The sequence below is a fragment of the Lutra lutra genome, chromosome 3 (genome assembly GCF_902655055.1).
Source record: "Lutra lutra chromosome 3, mLutLut1.2, whole genome shotgun sequence".
NCBI lineage: Eukaryota > Metazoa > Chordata > Mammalia > Carnivora > Mustelidae > Lutra > Lutra lutra.
Genome location: NC_062280.1, coordinates 129,345,944 through 129,369,602, shown reverse-complemented (window position 1 = coordinate 129,369,602; position 23,659 = coordinate 129,345,944). Strand labels below are relative to the sequence as shown.

The 23,659-nt window shown below is 34.9% G+C and overlaps 1 protein-coding gene across 2 annotated transcripts in view; it reads right to left on the bottom strand.

Annotated features, from left to right (window-relative positions):
* BRCA2 (BRCA2 DNA repair associated) overlaps positions 1-23,659 on the bottom strand; it is a 59,860-nt gene that overhangs the window by 34,691 nt on the left and 1,510 nt on the right. For both annotated transcript variants that reach the window (XM_047723105.1, XM_047723104.1), the window contains exons 3-12: positions 21,586-21,828; positions 15,368-15,476; positions 14,615-14,661; positions 14,482-14,522; positions 14,186-14,297; positions 13,396-13,445; positions 13,037-13,148; positions 10,430-11,545; positions 2,239-7,251; positions 136-231 (exon numbers count right to left, since the gene is read on the bottom strand). In XM_047723105.1, coding sequence (XP_047579061.1) covers positions 136-231; positions 2,239-7,251; positions 10,430-11,545; positions 13,037-13,148; positions 13,396-13,445; positions 14,186-14,297; positions 14,482-14,522; positions 14,615-14,661; positions 15,368-15,476; positions 21,586-21,828 — 6,939 coding nt within the window. The remainder of the gene's footprint in view (positions 1-135; positions 232-2,238; positions 7,252-10,429; positions 11,546-13,036; positions 13,149-13,395; positions 13,446-14,185; positions 14,298-14,481; positions 14,523-14,614; positions 14,662-15,367; positions 15,477-21,585; positions 21,829-23,659) is intronic.

The following is a 23,659-nucleotide window of genomic DNA, read 5'->3' as shown; positions in this document are numbered from 1 at the left end:
TTAACTTTAGCAAACCACACTGTAAAGTCTTATCCAATTATCTATATACCCAAAAAAGCTTAGAAAAAGAACTTAAAAATACTGTGTGTAGTACCTACAAGGAGGGAAAAGATATGAATGCAAAGCAAATTTTACCATCTGGAGTGCTTTTCGAAGCTTTTAAGGATTTTTCTTGATTTTTTATTATCCTGTCGAATTCATTTAACAGGTTTCTTTTAATTGGGGGTTCTCCTAAAAAGAAATTTCCATACATGTTTTTAAAAGAACTCTTACAATTTATTAGGCAAAAAAAATACATAATAAAATTTAAATAGCAACCATTCTATTTTGAAAGAGACAATTCATTTTTCAATATCAATTTTTTTGAACTGTTTTAAACACCACTATCTAATAGGGTATAGGGATAAAATGTTACCAGTTACTGAAGATACACTACTTTTTAATAAAATATACTGGCACTGAATGTAACTGTAGGTTTACTGGAAATATGGACAAACAAAATTTCTTCAAATAAACTCTGCATTAAACTTGAGAAGAAATTTATTGTGTAGGTCCTTGAATTAGAATGAGTAGAAGAAAAGACTTTGTAAAATTACCAAAATTACAAGAATATATAATTAAAAGTATTACTTATTTAAAAATTCTACAAAGGCTGAGAATAAAATTAAATCATAATTCAAGTTATGCATATTCATGTCATACTGAGATAATATGTGATAATAGGTACTTTGTTTTTTGATGCTTTATTAAAGGGAATAAATTTATAAATTTAGTAAGAAGTAAAATTATAAGCTTTTATCAAGTGTTAGATTATGAAGTGATTTAATTGTTTAACAAGGGCCGGTGCTATTCAAGAAGCCAGAAGGTGGTTAACCTATATATTTATATATAATAGAGGTGAGGGAAATTAAACAGTGATGCTATTGAGAACATTTATTAGAAGTCTGAGTTTTTTTTTTCCCCCTAAGCAGGCCAACCCATTTGTGAATATGCATGAACAAAATGGTTCCTATAAATAAAACCATTATTTTCCATAAAAGAATTATGAATTTCTTAAAGCATCTGCACTTCAGAATTTTTACTGGAGTGCAGCAATAGTTTAAAGTATCATAAACTTACTACTATTCCCATAACATAAACTTGTTATATAATGTGACCTGGATAACACTTAAGCAAATCTGTACCCAGCAAGGTTACTGAAGGCACCAAGTGAAAGAGTGAACTGATTGGCTTCCTTGTTTTTCCCTGTAATCTGAAGAGACTGGACAAGACCTGTGATAACTCAAGTCTATGAGTTTATAGTTTTTTTAAAAGGAGCTAGTTATTTAAGATCATTCACTTAAAAGCAGGAAAGTTAGTTATGGCATTTACTTTAATTGTATTTGATCAACAGATTCAATTATTTAAGATTATTCCTAGTCAGAAATACTAAGAGGAAAAAAAAACACACCTCCAATTAACCTAATTGAACTAAGTTGCTGCATATACATTTAAAAAGAGAAGTTAGGGGACGCCTGGGTGGCTCAGTTGGTTAAGCAGCTGCCTTCGGCTCAGGTCATGATCCCGGCGTCCTGGGATCGAGTCCCACATCGGGCTCCTTGCTCGTCAGGGAGCCTGCTTCTCCCTCTGCCTCTGCCTGCCATTCTGTCTGCCTGTGCTCGCTCTCTCTCCCTCTCTCTCTCTGACAAATAAATAAATAAAATCTTTAAAAAAAAAAAAAAAAAAAAAAGAGAAGTTAGACTATAGTCCAAATAGCATTAAGACCAGATGCTATCTGCTAAAAATAACTGATTTTAGAATACTTCCTAGATTAAAAAAAAAAAGGAAGCAAACCAGCACCATAGCTGAAACCTACTTTTAAAATTCGTTAAGAGCCAGAGTTGTGGAACCTCTGGGTGCTCTCTCTATATACACATTCATACTTACTTGAAAACAGCAGGTTGTATTATATAGGCTGTTATAAGGATAGAAGTTTCAGATTTTATAGGGAAACAAATTTTTACAGTAATTTCTCAATAATAACTATACTAATAATCTCTAAAAATACATTAAAGAACATAAAACATGTTTCTTAGTACAGACTCAGATCAAGAGTGAAATCCCATTCCCCTAAACTATACATAAAAGTCTATAAAAATATAGGTTATAAGACCTGAACTGCTTTAAGCTAACATTCCATGATTTTTAAAGACTTAATTTTAAGTGACTGGCAACCTGAAAGGAAAAATAGACACTTACCAACTGAGACAAGTGCATCTCCTCTTCTTTTTCCAATTCTTGAATTTAACAAAACCATTTCCTCAGTGCTTTGGCATGTAAAAAGAGAGTGTTTGGCATGACTTAGCAGTTCAGAATCTGTCAGCTCACCATCTTCCATAAAAGCTCTGGCAATCTCTACTGTTTCTGTTTCCAAATAGTTTTCTGGATCCCTGGAGTAAGTAGAACAAATTTCTATATTTGTTTTCACTGGAAGATTAGGGAAAGTTTCAGTTTTCCCAATTTCTGTCTTTGTATTTTTAGGTAAAGCTTGTTCTTTTCCCAAAAGATGAATGTTCTCAACAAGAGATACTTTGCTTCCCAATAGCAACTGCTGTTTGTCTTGCTTCAACTGAGATTGACATGGAGAAACTTGAATGGAGCGATGATTTTCTGAAGAACCCCTCTCAATGTTACAGTGACTTGATAATTTAAATTCTCTATTGTAGGCCATTTCCAATTTGGAGTTGCCACATTGTTCTGGGGTTCTCTTATCAATACAAGAGGGAGGAGGTATTTTTGACGCATCTTGTCTAGATGTAGATGAATGCTGAAGACCACATTCAGTTCTGATCAGATCAAATTCTTCTAACATTCCCTTAACTTTGCATAAAGCACTTTCAGAAACTGGAACTTGTTTCCCACTTGCTGTGCTAAATCCAGAGAAAGTAGATAACAATAAATTTTGGGAGGTTTGTAGCATAGCATTTTCTTCATTTGTGAACTTGTCTGAATGTTCACTATTTTTAAATGATACTTTGGGAAAGAGTTGCTTGGCACTATCTTCTATCTTAGAAAACACCTGCCTTGCCTTTTGTAATGCAGCATCTGATACTTGTACAGATTTTCCACTTGCTGTACTAAAAATCCCGCAAGCATTCGTACAAGAGACTGACTTTGGAAGCTTTCCTATATTAAGTTTACATGTATCAGAAGTTTTTGAATTATTCTGACAAGCTGGTATTTCAGAAACTTTCTCCAATCCAGATATACTTTGGTTAAGTTGTAAAGTGTGTTCACTTTGAATGCCAGCAAAAACCTTACGTGAAGACGAACTATGTTCTGCATCATCCAGAGAGTCAGGAAAAATAATATCCTCCGAATCGTCCAGTGCGTTAGGATAACCTGCCACAATTCTCATGTGGCAAGTGTCTGATTTCCTCTTGGGGTTTTGCTTAATTATCATACTGCAGTTGTCTGTAAATCCCTCTGTTGCTTTTGTCTGGTGTGCAACAAAGACTCTTTTACTACTTGCTGTACTGTATGCAGGTACAGCAGTATTTGAATCTGAATTCAATTTCTGAATTGAATTAAAATTATTTGAGTCAGACATGGCCACTTTAATGGCTGTATTTTCATTTTTGCACAAGGAGTTAGTCACAAGTTTCTGAACACAAATATCTTCATTTATAATTTGTGGGTCTGTGTCTGCTTCTCTTACAGTGGATGTTATTTCAGAAAAAATAGTGTTTTCTCTAACATTCTTCACTACTGGTTCAGTACCGGAATTATCAACTTTATTTTTTAAAAGATATTCTGATTTTTTATATACCTCACTGGAATGACAAAAATCCAAATGGTATGAATACCTGTTAGACACGGTACTATTACTTAAATAGGTCAAGCCTTGTTTTTCAGAGGGAGGATTTTTGTCATTTTCAGATATGGTACTACTTGAACTATTTCCACATGAAGGATTTTCTACATAATCATCAAGATATTCTTTTAAACAGATAACCGTGGCAGTATTTATTTTTTCTGGTTTATCATCCAATTCTCCTTCTCTAAGCCGTTTTTTTGCTTCAAATAGTGAAGTCTCACTCACAGAAATTTTTCTACCATGTCCCGTGTAAAATGCTAAAGGTGAATTTTCAGTAGCTGAATAAGTGAATTGATTTGTATAAATTGTATGCTTTTTTGCTGTTTCTTTTTCTGTATTTTCATGTACTTTAACTTTCAGAGAGGCTTGATCTGATATTTTAGGATTTTCAGTTTGTTTGTTTAAATTACCACTTAAGAGCCTGGGTGCCACCACAATCTCACTAGAAACAAGTTTTTTTTCTTTTAGAGAATTCTGCATTTCTTCATACTTTGGTGCAGTTAATTCAATGGTCTCACATGCTAATTCAAGCCCATCTTCACATTTCTCTCTGCCCTTGGACATCTTTGCCCCTTGATGGCTAAAATTAGTGATTGCACTATCACCTTGCTCTTTTTCATCAAAAAGATTTTTCACTTTGTCCAAAGATTCCTTTGCAATTTCTATTTTTTTCCCACTAGCTGTGTGAAAACCCAACATGGTAGGTTCTTTGATCTTTTTGATTTCACTTTCTGGTCTTTGTTGGAGGGTCAGTAATTTATTTTCAGTACCAATTAGGTCACTTTCTTTCATTATTTTGTTTTTTCTTTCACTGTTTTCTGTTTTCTCATAACTTGAGATGTCTATTTTGTTGATATCTACGCCAGAAAGTAATTCAGAATTCAAGAAATCTGAAAAGTTATTCAATTCTTTTGTCCATTTTTGATCAAAGAGATTTATAACTTTATTTAATGACTCTTTAGAGACCCTTATATTTTTCCTGCTTGCTGTCTGAAAGGATAAATCAAAAATGTCAAAATCTTTTACGTTTTGTCCCTTTGTATTAGCTGTTAACTGTTGCTTATTTGACGTATTAACACAAAATGTTTCTTCAGCTTTTGCAACTTCCAAACAGGTTAAATCTGACAAACCTTCTTTAATTTGAGTGTTTCCCTCCTTCATAAGCTGGCTAGATAATTTTTGATCGATGTTGTGCTGATCAATACATGGCAAGCTGTTTTCTTCTTCATGAATATAAACTGTATCATTTTTATTTGAATCACTGCCAACAGATTCTAAGTTATGAGTATTTCCACTGGCATCAGTACGCTGGTTATCTTCATTTTCTGTATTTCCCTTGTAACCTTCACTATTTTCTTCAACAAAAATGCCAGCAGTCATTTCAATATTATTTTGTAGTATTAGTTGGCTTTTATTATTTTTCTCATTAAAATTTTTATCATTGTTACAATCTTCTATCTGAATCACTGAAACAGCAGAATCATTACATTTACCTGAGGAGAAACTTCTTGTATCTACTTCTACAGAAGGTTCCTCAATGATATTCTCAAGGTCCCTAAACAGCTGCTTAGCTTTTTGCAGTGCTTCACTACCAACATTCAGTTTTGTGCCACGAGCAGAATAAAAGCCTCTAAACTTAACTTCATTTTTATCTGCTAAACAGCCACAAGCACTTCTGTTACAGTTGGTTCTCGACAAGCAAGCAAACCTCTGGTTACCTCCAAGTACACCTTCAAATTTCTTACTGCTGTCTACCTGAATGATAGATGGGGCATTAACTGTGAGATGAAGATCAGTATTTCTGCATTCTTCAGAAGTTCTATTCAAGATAGTCAGCTGGTTTTCAGGCATTTCAAATGGATTTTTCTCTATTATGTGGCTTGGTTTTCTAAACTGTGTAAATTCAAACTGACTTCCCGATTCTTCCAAAATAGTAGAAAGTTCTGTAATTTCTGCCTTTTGGCTAGGTGTTAAGTTATGATTTGAATTAAAATCTTGCTTTAAAGATGAAGTTAGAGGTGCTATGTGACCACTTTCACTATCAGAAACATAAGCGCTACTCTGCACAAAGACCGACATACTATTAATTGACTGTGGATCAAGTGCGAGAGGTTTGCTTAGTTTCTTTTGACTTTCTAATGATGAGGTATTAACAATTTCAATACATGCTAAGTTAGTAGGATAATGTTCTTCAATATCTTTGAAGAGCATTTTACTTTTCTTAATGTTGTGTTCAGAGAGTTTTATCTCTTTATTAGAAGCTGTTCTGAAGCCATTTCCAAAACTGTGATTTGAAACTGGATCTGATTGTCTTGCCCAATTATTGATGTAGTCATTACTTCCATTTGATTTCCTAACTACCTCCAAGGTGATGTCTGATTTTGAATCTTGATCTAGAGTCGTTTTTAGTTGCTGCTTTATGCTATTTCCATTCTTTTCTGTAAGATGATCTATGTTTGATGAATCAAAATCCTTCATAATCGACACTTTGGCTGCTTGTTTGTCATCCATGTCTGTATATACCATCATGGTAGAGTTCTTGAGAACAGGTTCTCTTACACAATAGAGGTCTGCATCATGAAGTCCCTTAATATTTCCTAAAACAGGAATATTACTTTCATTAGTTATCTCTAAGACGAAATTATTCTCATCATCTGGGAAAAGTTCTTCAGAGTTTGGATTGACAGCTATTTTTGAAATTAAAGTAGTTTCTTTTTGGTCTTTTTGGATTGTGGTGAGATTTGCATTTTGGTTGAATTGTACCTTCATAGAAGGTGATGCTACTATTACATATTTTTCAGTTGACAACACCTCAGTATTTTTAGAATTTGCATTTAAAACATGCATTTCTTGATTCTTTTCCATGGGAATATTTTTGATTAATTCAAAACCACCTTCATGATTCTTACATTTTAGTTTCTCTGACATTTTATAGGATTCTTTTCCTCTACAAGTCATGACTGGGTTTGATGGAGGATCTCTGGAGCTAGGAGTTAGACTAGTATTATCATGGTCAGATGAAAAGCTTTCTGGAGATTGAAAGTGAATACCACAACCTTCTACTTCTGAATGTGGCACAGGAGGGTAACTTACGGCAGGCAAGACCTTTTCTTTTATATCTGAAACTCTCTGACTTTTTGCATCATCTTCACAATGTTTTTCTGGAAAGGATGATAGACAATCAGTTTCTGTGGTTATAAATGACTGCAGCTTTTCCTTATTAATTTTTGCCTCTTTATAATCAAGATCCCGAGGTACTGTTTTATTATTAACAGAACTGGTTCCATTATTGGAAACTTTTCTCAGAACTGTCCCAAAAGAGCTGGTTAAAGACAAGGCTGGTTCTTCAGAATCATTCTGTGGACAGTTTTTTCTGACAGAAGAATGTAATAAACCTAAGCATGAAGACACAAAGTGACAAAATTAAATTGAAGTGCCATCAATTACATTCACTAAGTATTTTCCACCAAGTAAAAAAAGTAGTATGTAAAACAAGAATTACATGAAAAGTAAGAAGTGAATGTCAGGCTTAAAACAAAGAATTCTAAATATTCTGTATTTCAAGTTATTACATTTTCCAACTAAAGATAAATAGGACTTAATATTTTTTTCTAACATTTATCAATTCAATCAAAATTAGTATGTAGTTCAAGAAAGCAGCTAGCTACCATAAGTAAGATTCAAAAGTGTTTCACTGGAAAATAAAATTGGGAAAAATTCATTGTTAATATTGGCATAACAGCAGGTAAAAAAGCAAAGGAACTAGAAAAGTAATCACTTCCTTTAGATAATTTGGTCTTTGATATTGAAAAAAAATCAACTTTTATTTTTTAAAAACTTTGAGAGCAAGAGCTAAAGAGAGAGAGAGAATGCACATGCACGCATGAATGGAGATCTTGAATCCACAGTGCCTCTAGAGCTACACAGGCATAAAGCTTCCCTGAGTCGTGTCAAGCTTGCTATTAAGTATGAAGTGAAAAAGGTGAGTGGCCCGCTTTTATCCAGCACCATATTGGAATAAACATGTAATATCAACTATGCCATAATCCCGGGAAAATGTTTTAATTATGAAGATGTTATTGATCAAAGATTTTTTTTTTTTAAAGATTTTATTTATTTATTTGACAGAAAGAGATCACAAGTAGACGGAGAGGCAGGCAGAGAGAGAGAGAGAGGGAAGCAGGCTTCTTGCTGAGCAGAGAGCCCGATGCGGGACTCGATCCCAGGACCCTGAGATCATGACCTGAGCCGAAGGCAGCGGCTTAACCCACTGAGCCACCCAGGCGCCCCTGATCAAAGATTTTTTTTTGTCATGAAAGAGATTAAGTAAAGTATGGTAAAGTTGTGAGTCAGATATCTAGCTTCTGCAATCCTGTCCACTTTTTGTCTGCTGTGAGACCTTGGATAAGTCATAAAACTTCTTTAAACTTCAGTTTCCTCATGTGAATGGAGGATAATCTCTCCTATCTCAGATAATACAATTTCAGTGGATTAAGATACACAAAAGAACTTTGTGAACTGCTCATTACAATGCAATTAAAAATAATAAAATGTTACTTATATACATTTTTGTAAGTCACTGCTACAACTGTCATGTTAATCCTTGTGACAAGCCTATGTTATTATCCATTTAACCTATAAAATAGGTGAAATAGATGATGGCATTTCTAATCTACAAGGAAACTAAGGTTTGCCAAGCTTAAATAACGTGTCTAGGTCCAGAGCCGTGGATACCAGAAATAAAATTTATGATTACCTTTTTTTACTCTGTTTATTGCAGATAAACTGTTAAGTATATATATTTGCTGCTTGTATAGGGCTTGTAAATCATGAAAATTATAGTTATGATGTTTTACTATAATAAAAATTTCAGTTATCTATAAAAAATAGAGTGGGGGGAGGGGCAGTGGGAGAGGTAGAAGCAGACTCCTGCTGAGTGGGGAACCTGACACAGGGCTTGATCCCAGGACCTAAAAATCATGACCTGAGCTGAAGTCGGATGCTTAACCAACTGAGCCATCCAGGTATGCCCCCAACAAAATCTATCTTTAAAAACAGGTTCTACAATAAGTCAAGCAGAGAGAGTCAATTATCATATGGTTTCACTTATTTGTGGAGCATAACAAATAGCATGGAGGACAAGGGGAGATGGAGAGGAGAAGGGAGTTGAGGGAAATTGGAAGGGGAGGTGAACCCTGAGAGACTATGGACTCTGAAAAACGATCTGAGAATTTTGAAGGGGTGGGGGGTGGGAGGTTGGGGGCACCAGGTGGTGGGTATTGTAGAGGGCACAGATTGCATGGAGCACTGGGTGTGGTGCAAAAATAATGAATACTGTTATGCTGAAAAAATAAAAAAAAAAATTAAAAAAAAAAAAAAAAAAAAACAGGTTCTACAGATGAAATGCCTGAAGTATGACCTAGTCTCAATTATAAAGGCAAATGAGTTAAAGTGCTCTAATTTTTTCAATCCTCTGAATTCTCTATTAGCAAATCAAAATTATTAATCTCATTTTATTTAATCAGTGACCACCACTACATATTAGCTCTTTCATTGATTTTAATTCTGACATACACAGTATCAGACATTTTTCTCTGGAAATTAACCGAACTCTCAAACAGTTCCTCTGTAGTCCAGTTCCACCAAACCTAATATTCACAGAGATATTCCACCCACTAAAATTTTTCTCAAAGGAAGATGACATCATTTTTTTTAACATACAATTTAGCTATTGATAAAGGAATTGTTGCTCAAATAAAAACTGAGTTTCATTGTGCACACTCTGACACCCAGAGATATAATAATAACTCTATATAATCTCTAAATATTTAAGAAAAGTATGTAACAAAAATAACAAAAATCACTTTTATTTTAGAACTGACTTACATTAAACTTAGCTAGCAATTAGCTTTTTTCCTATCTTTTTTACCTTAGAGAATATAAAGTAAATAGCACAAAATATTTACAGAATTGTCTACTTTGTATACAAGAAAATTAAAGCAGAAGTAGTCAAATTCTTGTTTTTTATGTTTCACATGCTCTGTCTCAAGAGTGATGATTGTATATATACTATGCAAACTGATTCAGCAAGTGCAAATAAAATTATTTTGAACATTGGTAATCAAAGGCCTAAACAATGCCTATAGACATTGCCTCACATTGAATAGAAGATAGATTTTAAAAAACCAAAGAACTGGGGCGCCTGGGTGGCTCAGCAGGTTAAGCCGCTGCCTTTGGCTCAGGTCATGATCTCAGGGTCCTGGGATCGAGCCCCGCATCGGGCTCTCTGCTCGGCGGAGAGCCTGCTTCCTCCTCTCTCTCTGCCTGCCTCTCTGCCTGCTTGTGATCTCTCTCTGTCAAATAAATAAATAAAAAATCTTTAAAAAAAAAAACAAAACCAAAGAACTTACAGAAGGAAAACCAAAAAAGAAACTAAAGAAGGAAAGCAGGCAGTATATTTTTTAGAAAGATTAAAGAGAGAGACACATATTCAAATAAGACAACTTGTCACCATCCATAAAACTACTTGCACCATTCTCTCTCACTCACACAGATATACACACCCAAAGGTACCTGAATCAGCATTTGTAAATGTCAGTGGTCCTTCAAAAGCATTTGCTTCAGATTGGTCTGAATGGTTAGTTAGTCCCAATTCCTGGTCTTTCTGTGTTTTCAGTCCTTGATAAGATGCTTCATCATTTATAACATAAATAAACTTCTTTGTTTTCTTTTTCAAAGTGGATATTAAACCTGAAGTCTTCAAAGCTCCAGAAGTACGTCTGATAGTGGCTGGCCAGCTTCCATTATCAATTGAACCTAAAGAATCCTCTTTCTGTGAGCAAATAGTATATTTTTCCAGTGCACTTTCAGGGGTGTCAATTTCTTCTTTAGAGTTTAGATCAGTCATATGATTTGAGAACACTGCACTGGACATCTCTTCAGGTGATTCTCTTATTCTGAATATAGACTTTCTGATACCATGAAGTGGAGAATGTATTACAGTAGTTTCAGATATTGTTTGCTTTCCTGAAAGAACAGAATCTTCATGAGATCCAAGACACTGCTCTTCATCTATCTTATTTACCACTGTTTCCTTATTTAATGTCGTCTCTGAATACTTTGGTACACTTGAAATCTGTGGCAAAGAATTTCCCAAAGTTATAAAGTTGGTGCTTTCTTTCTCTGTAATTGTGAAGTCTCTTTCTGAATTATTTTGGTCACAAGAAGAACTATGCAGTAGAGGTGTTTTCTCCATCTGGGTTCCACTCAGATCTGAGAGAGTTAGGTGGGACCATTCAGAAGCTGAAGATGGTACAAATTCCTTGGAGATTTTCTCATTTCCATTCCCAAAGGGCTTCGGATTTGTTACGCTCCAATCTAATGGATCACTGTCATTTGGTTCCATTTCAGATAAAAATGAATGTTTATTTTCTTTCATTTGCTTTTTAGTTTCTTCACATTCATTGGTCTTTGTGTCATTGAAAATATTTTTCCTAGTCTTGCTAGTTTTTATTTTTGGTAGATTTCTCGTTTTATATTTAGGAACACATAATGAAAAACTATCTTCTTCAGAAACATCTGCAACTATTTCACGTACTTCATCTTCTAGGACATTTGGTGTTGACTTTCCAAAATGGTCTTTGCAGCTATTTACTTTACCAAATGAATTCCCTAACATTTTCCCCGAACCTGTTTAAATTTAAAACAGAAGTATATTAATAACATTTCAAAATATAGTCATATGATTTATACTATTCTTGCAACATTTCTCATAGAAATAGTATACACTAAATAACACAAAAAGTTGTATTTAAAGGATTATCCTGAGGGCTAGCTTTTTTGGGGGTGGGGAGAGGAAGGGAGTGCCACCCTTCTACTGTTCTTCTGGTAAGGACTGATTCCAATGTCCCCAAAGTCTTTTATTCATACTCCAGGTCCCAATAACCTTTCTTTATCAGCTCTGTACACTTAAAACCACTTAATCTTACTATATATATGCAATTTAACATTCTAGGTTTTATCAAACTAGATGTTCCAAATTAATTTTGTGGCCTAGGGCACCTGGATGGTAAAGCTGGTTAAGCATTCAGCTCTTGGTTTGTGGCCCTACAGTAACTGAGAGTAAAATATGATTTTATACCCCACATACACATATACACGGTTATCCAATCCTACATATTTACACATACACATATACTAAGAAAAATGCAATATTCCTTTTTTTTTAAGATTTTATTTATTTGACATAGAGAGGGAGAGCATGAGCAAGTGTGATAGAGAGAGCACAAATGAGGGGAGGGGCAGAGGGAGAGGGAGAGGGAGAAGCAGGCTCTCCACTGAGCAGGGAGCCCAATATGGGGCTCCATCCCAAGACCCTGGCATGACCTCAGCTGAAGGTAGATGCTTAACCAGCTGAGCCACCCAGGTGCCCCCAAGAATGCAATATTCCAATAATCTGATTAAGTAACTTTTGGTACCCCTGATACTCTAATTACCGTGTAATTAGAAAATAAGACCTTTGTATTTGTTGATTATTAGTTTTATTCTTCTCTCTGTAAGGTCTGAGTTACGGGTTTTGTTTTTGTGTCATAATAGCATCTTTTTCTTTTCTTTTTTTTTTTTAACGATTTATTTATTTGAGATAAAGAGTGCACACAAACTGGGGTAGGGGCAGAGAAAAAGGAAGAGCAGCAGATTCCTGGCTGAGCCCACCACAGGACTGGATCCCAGGACCCTGAGATCATGACCTGAGCCGAAACCAAGCACTGGATGCTTAACTGACCAAGCCACCCAGATGCCCCTACAATAGCATCTTGAATGGTATTATCTTACCATGATTAAACATTTTCATTTAAATCAAGTTACTTTCAGGGCACCTTGGGTGACTGAGCTGAGGGTCTGATTTCATCTCACGTCATGATCTCGGGGTCCTGGGATCCAGCCCTGCTTTGGGCTTTCTGCTCAGCTGGGAGTCGGCTTGCTCCTCTCCCTCTGCCCCTCCCCCTCTCTCAAATAAATAAATATTTAAAAAAATAAATCAAGTTACCTTCTATGCACGGTATGTTCAGTAACCAAGAATGAAAGGAAAAACAAACAATGTATTTTCTCTTTAAGAAAGGAAGAGCAATACTTCAGTGATGTCAGTTAAAAATAGCAGTTCAATTAAACAGAAGGACTTACCTTGACTTTTAGCTTCTCTTTGATTTTTGTTTTCTTTGTCTGGCTCAGAAGGGATACACCTATCATTTTTCTTCAGACTTTCATCATGTTTAGGAAAACAGCTTTTAAAAATCTGCAAAAGTTATATTTTAAAGTCACTAGTATAAAAACTTTCAATATGCATTTATATTCAACCTCAGAGACAGAATTACTTCATATGAAGTCAAGAAAATCATATAAAGGATCAGGCTTAGAGACTTTCTAAAGGCTTAGATAAATCATAAATTAAGGAATGAAAAATTGCAAGATAAGTAATTTTTCAAGAATTCTAAAATTGTAGGCAACTGCAACAGCATAATCAAGTTGTTATATTTACTTACAGCAGTAGTGTCATTAGGAAATACAGCTGCAGATGCTTCCTCATCCCTGACTATAAAAAAAAAAATTCAATTTATCTATAATGTATTATACACCATACCCTAAAGTTAATGTGAAAACTTCAGTATTTTTTGGTCAGACAAGACACACTACTAAAGTAAATGGTGCATTTGAAACAAAACAAATTGACTCAAGTATGGTAATTAGAAAGGTCAATCAACATAAGCTACATTCAATTCCTTAGTATCACTCATAAGGTGCTTCTAAGAAACTGATTTGATGAGCCTGACTTTAGGTGCTCCTATCCATGAAGACTTAGGGAATCAGATAGAGCTATGAGATCATGACTTAAAAGACAAAGCTTATAGACTTAAGCATTTATTTAGATAATATTGCTGTCTAAAAGTATACTTTATATTAAATACTTCGTACTTTTTAACATGCTTTTACCTCTGTTATCTCATCTAAGCAACAACAAAAACCACTTAAATTCCCAGCTAAAGAGAAATCAAAATTGAATGTATTTTTGTTAGAATAATAATTTAAAAAATCCTCGCTTGCCCATAAATGGATTTCTATAGAATAATACTCCCAGAACACCACTTTATGTACTTGTGATTTGTTCCAATCTACACAAAGTAGAATTATTCTGAACTACTAACACAATTCTCAAAGATAGTATTATCTAATTACTACTTATCTTTTCATATATTCTTTTTGTCAGAAGGCTTAGAGATGACACTATACCAACATCATCTACTGTCTTACATAATACTCAATCGCTAGTATTACCTATTAGTACAGTAGAACTAAGGGTTGGTGGTGTGGCTAAAGAACTTGACCAAGACATATCAGGATCCACCTCAGCTCCTAGACTTTCAGAAATACGTTTTGGTGTCTGACCCTGGAAATAAAGAAAATATTTATTTCACAGAAATGCACTCATGATTGAGTATTTTTTTCATTTATCATTTACTGAATGCCTACGTGAGACCGTAGGTACATATTTGTGAATCTCAGGGCAAATGTAGGACTCTGTTGTCAAATTCTCAATTACTACAGAATAAAAAACCAGGCAGAATATTTACCTTCATAAGCTTCGGTGTATGAAATAAGCTTCCACATACCACTGGGGGTAAAATGAGGGGAAAATTACTAAATTTTATATTTATTAAAATTTAAGAGTCTTCTAGAAATAAAAAGCCTTGTTTTTAATCATACCTGACTTCTCTCTTTGTGGTGTTACATGTGTACATCGTAGAAAAGGACTAAAATGAAAAAAAAAAAAAATCACACAAACCCTTCAGATTATCCAAAGATAACAGAAATGGCAAGAAGAAACAAAACATTAATCTTATTGAAAAAAAGGATTCTCAGTCACAATTATTAGACTTACACTACTTTCTTATATTTTGTTACTTTTTAAAAAGCAAACATCTCATGGTGTTTGCTTTATAAGTAACAAAGTAACTACTTTGTAAGTAACTACTAAATTATACTTAAAATGTCCACTTTGTAAGTAACTACCAAATTAACCTTAAAATGTTCACTAAAAGTAATGTATAAAATTTCACAAATTTCAGCTCCTAGGAACTGTATGTTTTGAATATAAAAATTATGTAACACGAATCTATAAAAGCATCATATTCTCTTAAACGATTCCAAGTGCACAAATAATTTATTAAGCTACTATTTCAAGGGCATTGCTTTTCATCATTATTTTTCTAACTAAAAAAGTCATAGAATAGATACAAAAACCAATGAATTCAACATTATAAGGAAAACAAAGTAAATGTCTCTAATGTAAAAATTACCGTATTAAAGGATTCAACCTAGAAGATTATTTAAAAATAGAAAATCCTCTTTCAGGCTCTCAGTCAAAATATTAGCATGAAAATTAGATGCATTTCTATAAAACAAATAGCATATGTAGGAAAATGTTGCATTTAAATATTTTAATATAACACAACATACCTTTCACTAAGACAAGAATTTAGGGGTGGGCTGGTAACATCATTTGTTTGATCCATTTTAGACTTCATTGTGCAACAACTTTTATGTTTGCTATTGGTAATATCCTTTCCTGAAACAGTACAATAATTCAGTGAGGATGTATATGCTCTGGATTGTGAATTTTCATTCTCTGAAAATATTTATTTTTATAAAGATTTTATTATTTCAGAGAAAGAGAGCGAGAGCACAAGTAGGGGGAGTGGCAGAGGGAGAGGGAGAAGGAGAAACAGACTCCCTGCTGAGCACAGAGCTTAATATGGGCCTTATTCCCTCTCAGGACCCTGGAGATCATGACCTGAGCCAAAGTCAGACGCTTATCTGAGCTACGCAGAAGCCCCATCCCTACAAGTATTTAAAAACAAAAAGTCTCATCTATACTGGGAGGGAGAATGTATGTAACGTTTAGCCTGAAATGGTTTCTCAGTTTGTTGATTCCTCCCAAAAGGGGATGTCTCAAAGGATGTCTGTCACCATTCAACAAATATATAATATATATAAGACACTCTGGGAAATGCAATTCAAGACAGCTTTAACTTCAAAGAGTTTATAATAGAGCAGGAGGAATTTTTTGAAATTTTTTGAAATTCCACACAAGAACAGAACATTATATGTTCTAATGATTAAGTCACATGCACTATGGTATCATGGAGGCAAAGAATAATGCAAAAGACATTTACCAAAACACCAAGGAACCAAATTTGATCTGCTGAAAACCTTTCAAGATCTTGTTCTCAAGATTGGGCTTAAACTCTCCAAAACAAAACAACCCCAAAACTCCCAAGTAACAAGGACTTTCATGATCTGGCTTCTTAACTTCTCTGACAAGGACTTTCATGATCTGACTTCTTAATTTCTAGGACATTCTTTCACATTCTACTTTTCAGCCATACCCAACCACTTGCATATCCTGTACGAACGCACTCTTTTACTCTAGGCCTTTGTACAAACGGTTTCTCTTTCTTTATTTCTCTTGATCTCAAATATCCTCTTTCAGGCTTCCATTTTGAAACTCCCTCCTCTGGAAAAATTTAGTGGTCCCTAACATGAGATTACGTGATTGTTGCTACCACATGTTCCTGCAGAGTTTATCATACACCATTCCTACTTCCCCTACTAGGATCTGAGCTCCTTGAGGTAGAGAGCTTGCTTTAGCAACTACAATCAATGTCTGATATTATAGTCACACCACAATTCCTGGCTGAATGAATTAGCAATAATTAGGAAATACTTCTGTTGTTGAACACATCTACTTTCTAAGCAATAATGCTCAGATAGGGTTTCTAAAGCTATATGTAGCTCTATCAAATCCCATTTATAGTTTTTCAAAATTCCTATTTTGTTTCACAAATATGGCATTCAGTTACTTATTATTCTTGTAAAAATTGATTTAAAACAATAGGTTCAACTGATCCTATAATCTCCAACTGAGAAAAGTTTTGGGAAAAATAAGTCATATCAATGTTAATGAGGCAAAGACCAAACTGAGAACTCTTTGCAGTAGCACAAACAAAACACTGCTTTATATTTTCATTTCTCAAGTAACAGGAAATAGTTATAATCACTAACAAGCCAAATAAACATGTGATTTAAAAACCCCACCTACACAAAATATCCAACCTCTTTCTCTAATAAGAGTTTTAGTTAAAGATACTAAAAATTACCTAAATTTATTTTTAAAAATTTCACCTTTTCCTTGTTCACTTTAACAAAGATCTTAATCAGGAAAAAAAAAAACCAAAACCCAAAACCCCGCAGTTAAATAAACCAAACAATGAGCTACTACTACACACACTTATAATAGGATGGCTCAAGTCCAAAATAAAGATCAGGTCTTGGAACAAGAAAAACTCTCATTCACTATTGATGGAAAAGCAAAATGATGCGGCTACTATGGAATTCAGTTTGCAGTTTCTTACGAAACTAAACATATTCATACCATAAAAGCCAGCAATCATATTCTTTGGTATTTTCCTAAATGAGTTGAAAATTTAGATCTACACAAAAACCTGCACATGATACAGTAGCTTTATTCATAACTGCCAAAACCTGGAAGCCACCAAGATGTTCTTCAGTAGTTGAACAGATAAAGTGGTATATGCATATACAGCATTATTCAGTGATAAAAAGAAAAGAGCTATGGAGTGCCTGGGTGGCTCAGTCAGTTAGATGTCGGACTGATTTTGACTCAGGTCATGATCTCCGGTGTCCTGGGTGGGGTCAAGCCCTGCTTCCAGCTTCACACTCAGTAGGGAGTCTGCTTTTCCCTCTCCCTCTGCCTCTCTCCAAACTTGCGCTCTCTCTAATAAATAAATAAAATCTTTAAAACCAGACAAACAAACAAAAAAATGAGGTATTAAACCATGAAATGATGTAGAGGAAACTTACATTGCTAAGTGAAAGAAGCCAGCCTGAAAAGGCTATATACTGTCTGATTCCAGCTATATGACATTTTGAAAAAGACCACAGACAATAAAAAGATCAGTGGTTCCCAGGGTTGGGTGAGGGGTGCTATGAAACACAAGGGATTTTCAGGGCAGTGAAACGATTCTGTAGGATACTGTAATGGTGTATACATGACATTATATAATTGTCAAAATCCATAGACTGATACAGAGAATGAACTCTAATATAAACAAACAACTTCAGTTAATAATAAAGTATCAGTATTGGCTTAGCAATGAAAAACCCAAATGTAAAAAAATGAACCAGGCAAAAATAAGTTCATACCCAAATAAACATTTCCCAAGTAACCTGAGAATCTCATAAATAGGTTGAATAATGGTGAGATAAACTTGATGATTTTATGCAAAAGTAAGGATGTTGAGAAGCAGAAATAGCACATTTCCTCATGAAACTTTAGGGATAGTTCTTTTTAAAAGTAGATGTTAGAACTAAACAAGTATGTTAAAAAAACAGCTTAAGCCTTACATTTTAATTCTGAATATAAACTAAACAAAAACAAAAGGTACCAGGAAACTACAGTCAGAATTATTTATGCACTATGACCTTAAAAAATTTAATATTTTTGCAGCAAGCCCAGAGTAGCCTTATTAACTCATTCCTATCCTTCCCTAATTATAGATAGACCAATTCCAACAGGTTAAATTAGAGAATAAACCAGTGACTCTAGGTAGGTCTTCCAAGATTCAGTAGATTCGGCATTAACTGGTTTACGGTGTTTTTCCTGAGCACATTAAAAAAGATGGCCGTCCCTTTTACTATGCCCACAACATAGCACTTTGTATATGTTCCTATTGTAGCATATACTACACCAGTGTATTTATTGTACTATACAAGACTGAGTTCCTGAAAGTCAAAAGTCATCTATCTATTCATCTAGTCATCAGTTTGTATCCTGAAAGCCTAGCAAGTTGCCAGGCACAAAGTAAGCATGGAATATTGAATGAATGATTCCCTCCTCTGCGTTCTACATTTCATCTGCTAAATATTCCTTAAGGCTCTATCCTAGGCCTCATTATAATCAATTTCCTTACTACATGTGATGACTTTATCACTTTCCAAATAGATGGTTGTTTCCTATTGCTTTCTTTTCTGCCTGTATTCTTTCAGTTTCAGTCTTATATTTCCCAAAGCCTTTGGGACATCACCTTAACATTTTACTGTCCCAAATTGCAGTCCAAAACTCAACCTGTTTTTTTTTTTTTTTGATCCTCTCAAGCATTTTCACTTTTTTTTTTTTTTTTAAGATTTTATTTATTTTTTCATGAGAGACCGGGGAGTAGGGTGGGCTGCAGAGGCAGATGGAGAAGCAGGGTCCCCACTGAGCAGGGAGCCTGATGGGGAACTTGATCCCAGAACCCTGGGATCATGACTTGAGCCAAAGGCAGATGCTTAACGACTGAGCCACCCACGTGCCCTGAAGGCTTTTCCCTCTTAAACCTGTTTTACTGCCAGTGCTTACAATGTCTATGAATGTCACCATTATATTCTTAGCTATACTCTAAACCTGTGATTTGATCCTTTCTTTGAAATCTCCAGGTCTAGACTACTGTGGGGTCTTATAGTTTCTATCTCCCATATCCACTTTCACTACCATTTCTCTAATTCAGGCACTTGGCCCCCCACCACCTGGACTAATTGACCCCCTTGCCTTCAGTCTTTGTTTCCATGACAATCACCTGATTAGTTAAAAATGTACACCTATGAGTTTTATTTCTAGAGATTCTAATTTAGTAGATTCAGAGTATCAGGGCTCAAAATCTTCTCTTTCATTTAGCACTATAGGAGATTCTCATTATCCAGGCAACACATTTTGAAAACACATCTCCAAAGACTGCTGCCAGTTATTAGGCTTTCTTTCTTTGTTTCTCTCTTTCTTTTTCAAGGTTTTATTTTAGAGACAAGGAGAAAGAGAGAGAGAGAGCAAGTGCCTGTAAGCCGGGGGAGAGGCAGAGAGAGAGAGAATCCTCAAGCAGATTCCCTGCTGAGCACAGAGCCTGATGCAGGGATTGATCCCAGGACCCTGACATCATGACCTGAGCTGAAATCAAGAGTCTGATGCTTAACTGACAGAGCCACCCAGGTGACCCAGTTATTAGTCTTTCTAAAGCAAAACAAATACTCATTTATTCTATAAAATTTTCACTGAGTAGTCACTCTGTATGCCACTTGGTATCCAACAACATATAGGAAAACCTTTGCCCACACCTAAATCCTCTTTGTATATATATTTTCTAGTACCATGAGTTTCCTTTTTCCTTGCTCATGTAAGTCTCCTCCATTAGAAACTAAATGAGTATGACAGGGAAAACGACCTAAAAGATGAGCATGAGTTAGCTAGATAAAAAGATAGGAAGTAACTAACTGCTGGGTGGAGGTAACAATGCATAAAGAGCCACAGAGCAAGGTGGTTTCAAAAAGAAATTCAGAATGAATGAATGGCAAATTGAGGATGGGTGAGAGGGGGATTATGGCAGCATGAGGCATGAGCTGATACAAGACCAGATTATAAAGAATCTTGTAAATCATATTAAGGGTTAATATATTATCATGAAGGCAAAAGGAGGTAATCAAAGGTTTGAGGCAGGAAGTAGCATGATCAAATTTACATGGGATTTTTCTGCTCAACAACCTTTCAAATGGATTCAGTTTTTTAAAGTCTGGCAATCAATACCTGGCTCTATGTGCTTTTTTAGCCTTAGGTTAAGTTTATTGGCCCCTTTTTGACATGCAACACTCCAAACAATCTGAATTACTTAACATTCTCTTAACAACCTACATCATCTTCCTCATGTTTTCCCCCTGTACATTATTACTCTATGCCATCTTCAAATTTTTGAACCTCACCTATCCTGCAAGGTTTAATTCAAATAAATCACTCCCTAACTCCTCCCAAACCTATTTACAATCTTTCTTCTCAACTCTCATTGTACTTTTTGTACTTTGCTTTTCACATGTATCAAATTCAATTTTAGACTGTTCTCAGTCTACTGTTAATTCCCCTTCTTTGAGAGTCATACTCCAAAGGAAGGGACAATATGTCACTTAAATAGGTAATAAACATTTGATGACTGACTATATTATCTTATTACATGATTGATTGGAATATCTGGCATATATGCCAAGGAAACAGCTCCCAAGTCAGGACATTTAAAGAAAATTGATAAAAATAACCTTCCCTGTCCTCTGTGATAACCTACAGGAATAGAATTTATTTAATTAACATCAAAACAAGTCCTACTGGGGCGCCTGGGTGGCTCAGTGGGTTAAGCCACTGCCTTCAGCTCAGGTCATGATCCCAGGTCCTGGGTTCAAGCCCCGCATCGGGCTTTCTGCTCGGCAGGGAGCCTGCTTCCTCCTCTCTCTCTGCCTGCCTCTCTGCCTACTTGTGATTTCTCTCTGTCAAATAAATAAATAAAATCTTTAAAAAAAAAAAAAAGTCCTACTTTTTTTTGGTAAAGGAAAGACATAATTTAACAAATCTCACTAAACAGGATATATAATGAAAGGAGGGAGGAGAAGAAGCACTAAGTACCCACGTTATTTTACTTAATCAGATATTATGTTCACAATCTCTATTTTCCAGGTGGGGAAAGTGAGCAAAAGATGTTGATTTGACCAACATGACACAATTAACAACAGAGCTAGGAGTTTTAACATAGGTTTGTCTGAATTTTTGGTTCATGTTTTTCCCTAGTTTACTGCACCACATTACTTACCTGAGTCTAATCTGTATCTACCTAATTCTTTTAAAGGAGATTGTTGGTACATTGGCACAATTAGACCTTGCTCTTGGAATATTATTGGAGTTGAAGCCAACTGATAAGGTTTCCTTTGTGGTGTTTTAAATAGGTTTGGTTCATAACTGATTTTATATCCAGATTCTTCTGTGGGTTCAGAATTATAGGATGGAGCTTCTAAAGAAAGTTCTTCAAACCAATTAAGACTTATAGGTCCTAAATCTGTAAGAAAAATACAAATTCCATCTTGGTTTTAATCAGTGACAAGTAAGTTCATGGACTGTAAAAATCATAATAAAGAAAAGGATGCTTGAGATTTTGACTGTAGATTACTCTCGTTAAAGCGTATTTATTAAACAAATCATTAACCTGTTATCCTTCAATCTGTAGCAAGATATAACAAGGTTTACAGAAGTTACAAGGTGATTGCTCCTAGCTATATTAGCTAGCTTTTCTAAAGTTTTCTTTCTCTTATATTCATGATTCAGAGACAAAATCCAATATTCAAAATTCAATAATCAGAATGTATTCCACAGATACAATTTAATTACAATGACAATATAAATGGATGTGATAAATCTACAGGTACAGGAACATATAGAAATAAAATGAAATAAAAAGAGTCCTTGTTAAAGAGAAATGACAAAATCTATATCATGATCTAACCACCCTTAAAGTACTATTTCAATGCGTGGTCTGTGGACTATGGCAGGAGATAGGGAGGGGGTGTGTGGGGAGATTCCCAAGACAATTTCAGGAGGTCCATGATGTAAAACCATTTTCATAATAATACTAAGGCATTGTTTCTCTTTTTCACAATGCTGACATTTGTGCCGCTGGTGAGTAAAACTGATGACATCTTTGCATGAGTCAAGGCAGTGGTAATAAACTGCTAGTAATTGTATTCACATCACACACTTGTCAAAAACAAAACCGAAAAGCCAGTCCAACTTAAAATATCATTAATTAGGCAGTAAAAATTAGTTTTAGAAAGCCCAACTCTTGAGCACATCTTCTAATATTCTCCGTGATAAAATGGAAAGTATGCTAAAGTATTTTTGCATATTTAAGTATGACAGATATCTAAAAAGGCACTGGTGATGAGTTAGGAGCTGAATTAGCACTTTTTTCCGTGGAAAGCCATTTTTAGTAGAAAGAACAACTAATAAGTCATTTTGAGTTGGGTGATTTGGTAGACATTTTCTTAAAAATGAAGTAAGTCTGTCACCCAGAAAAAAGTTTGCTGTCAATGATAAAATGGGAACTTTTATGTTTTTATTTTTTAAAAAATTTTAAAAGTAGGCTACATGCCCAGTGCAGAGTCCAATGTGGGGCTTGAACTCATGACTCCGATATTAAGGTCTGAGCTGAGATCAAGAGTTGGACGCTTAACTGACTGAGCCACCTAGGTGCCCCCTAAAGTTTTGTTAAAACTTTATGAGCCTCTGTAAACTTGACATCTTCCTAATATTAAGACTTTTCTGATGAGACTTACTTAAAAAGTACCAAATGTACTTCTTATAGCTTAATACAATGTGTCAATACATAGAATATTTGTGTAATTCAGAACACTGACCTTTTCCCAATGATCAGTGCCTGATGTTACAGCATGGATAAACAATTTGTTCAAAGTGCAAGAAAGGGGGGGGGGGTTGGGATTGGGATTATGGACATTGGGGAGGGTATGTGCTATGGTGAGTGCTGTGAAGTGTGTAAACCTGGCGATTCACAGACCTGTACCCCTCGGGATAAAAATATATTATATGTTTATAAAAAATAAAATTAAAAAAAAAGTGCAAGAAAGACTAATAGAGTTAAATGTAACAAAGGGAAGGAAAAGTTCATGATACGATTTCCAATTCCATACTGCAACTCTTAAAACTACCACTTGTCTAGTTCTGGTATATCTGGTATATCAAAGATACCCACAATTAACGAAGACTATTAAAATACTCCTTTTCTCAACTACATTGTTGCGGAGGGCTGGCTTTTCTTTATATACTTCTACCAAAACACTATACTGCAACAGATGAAATGCAGAAATTGGTATGAG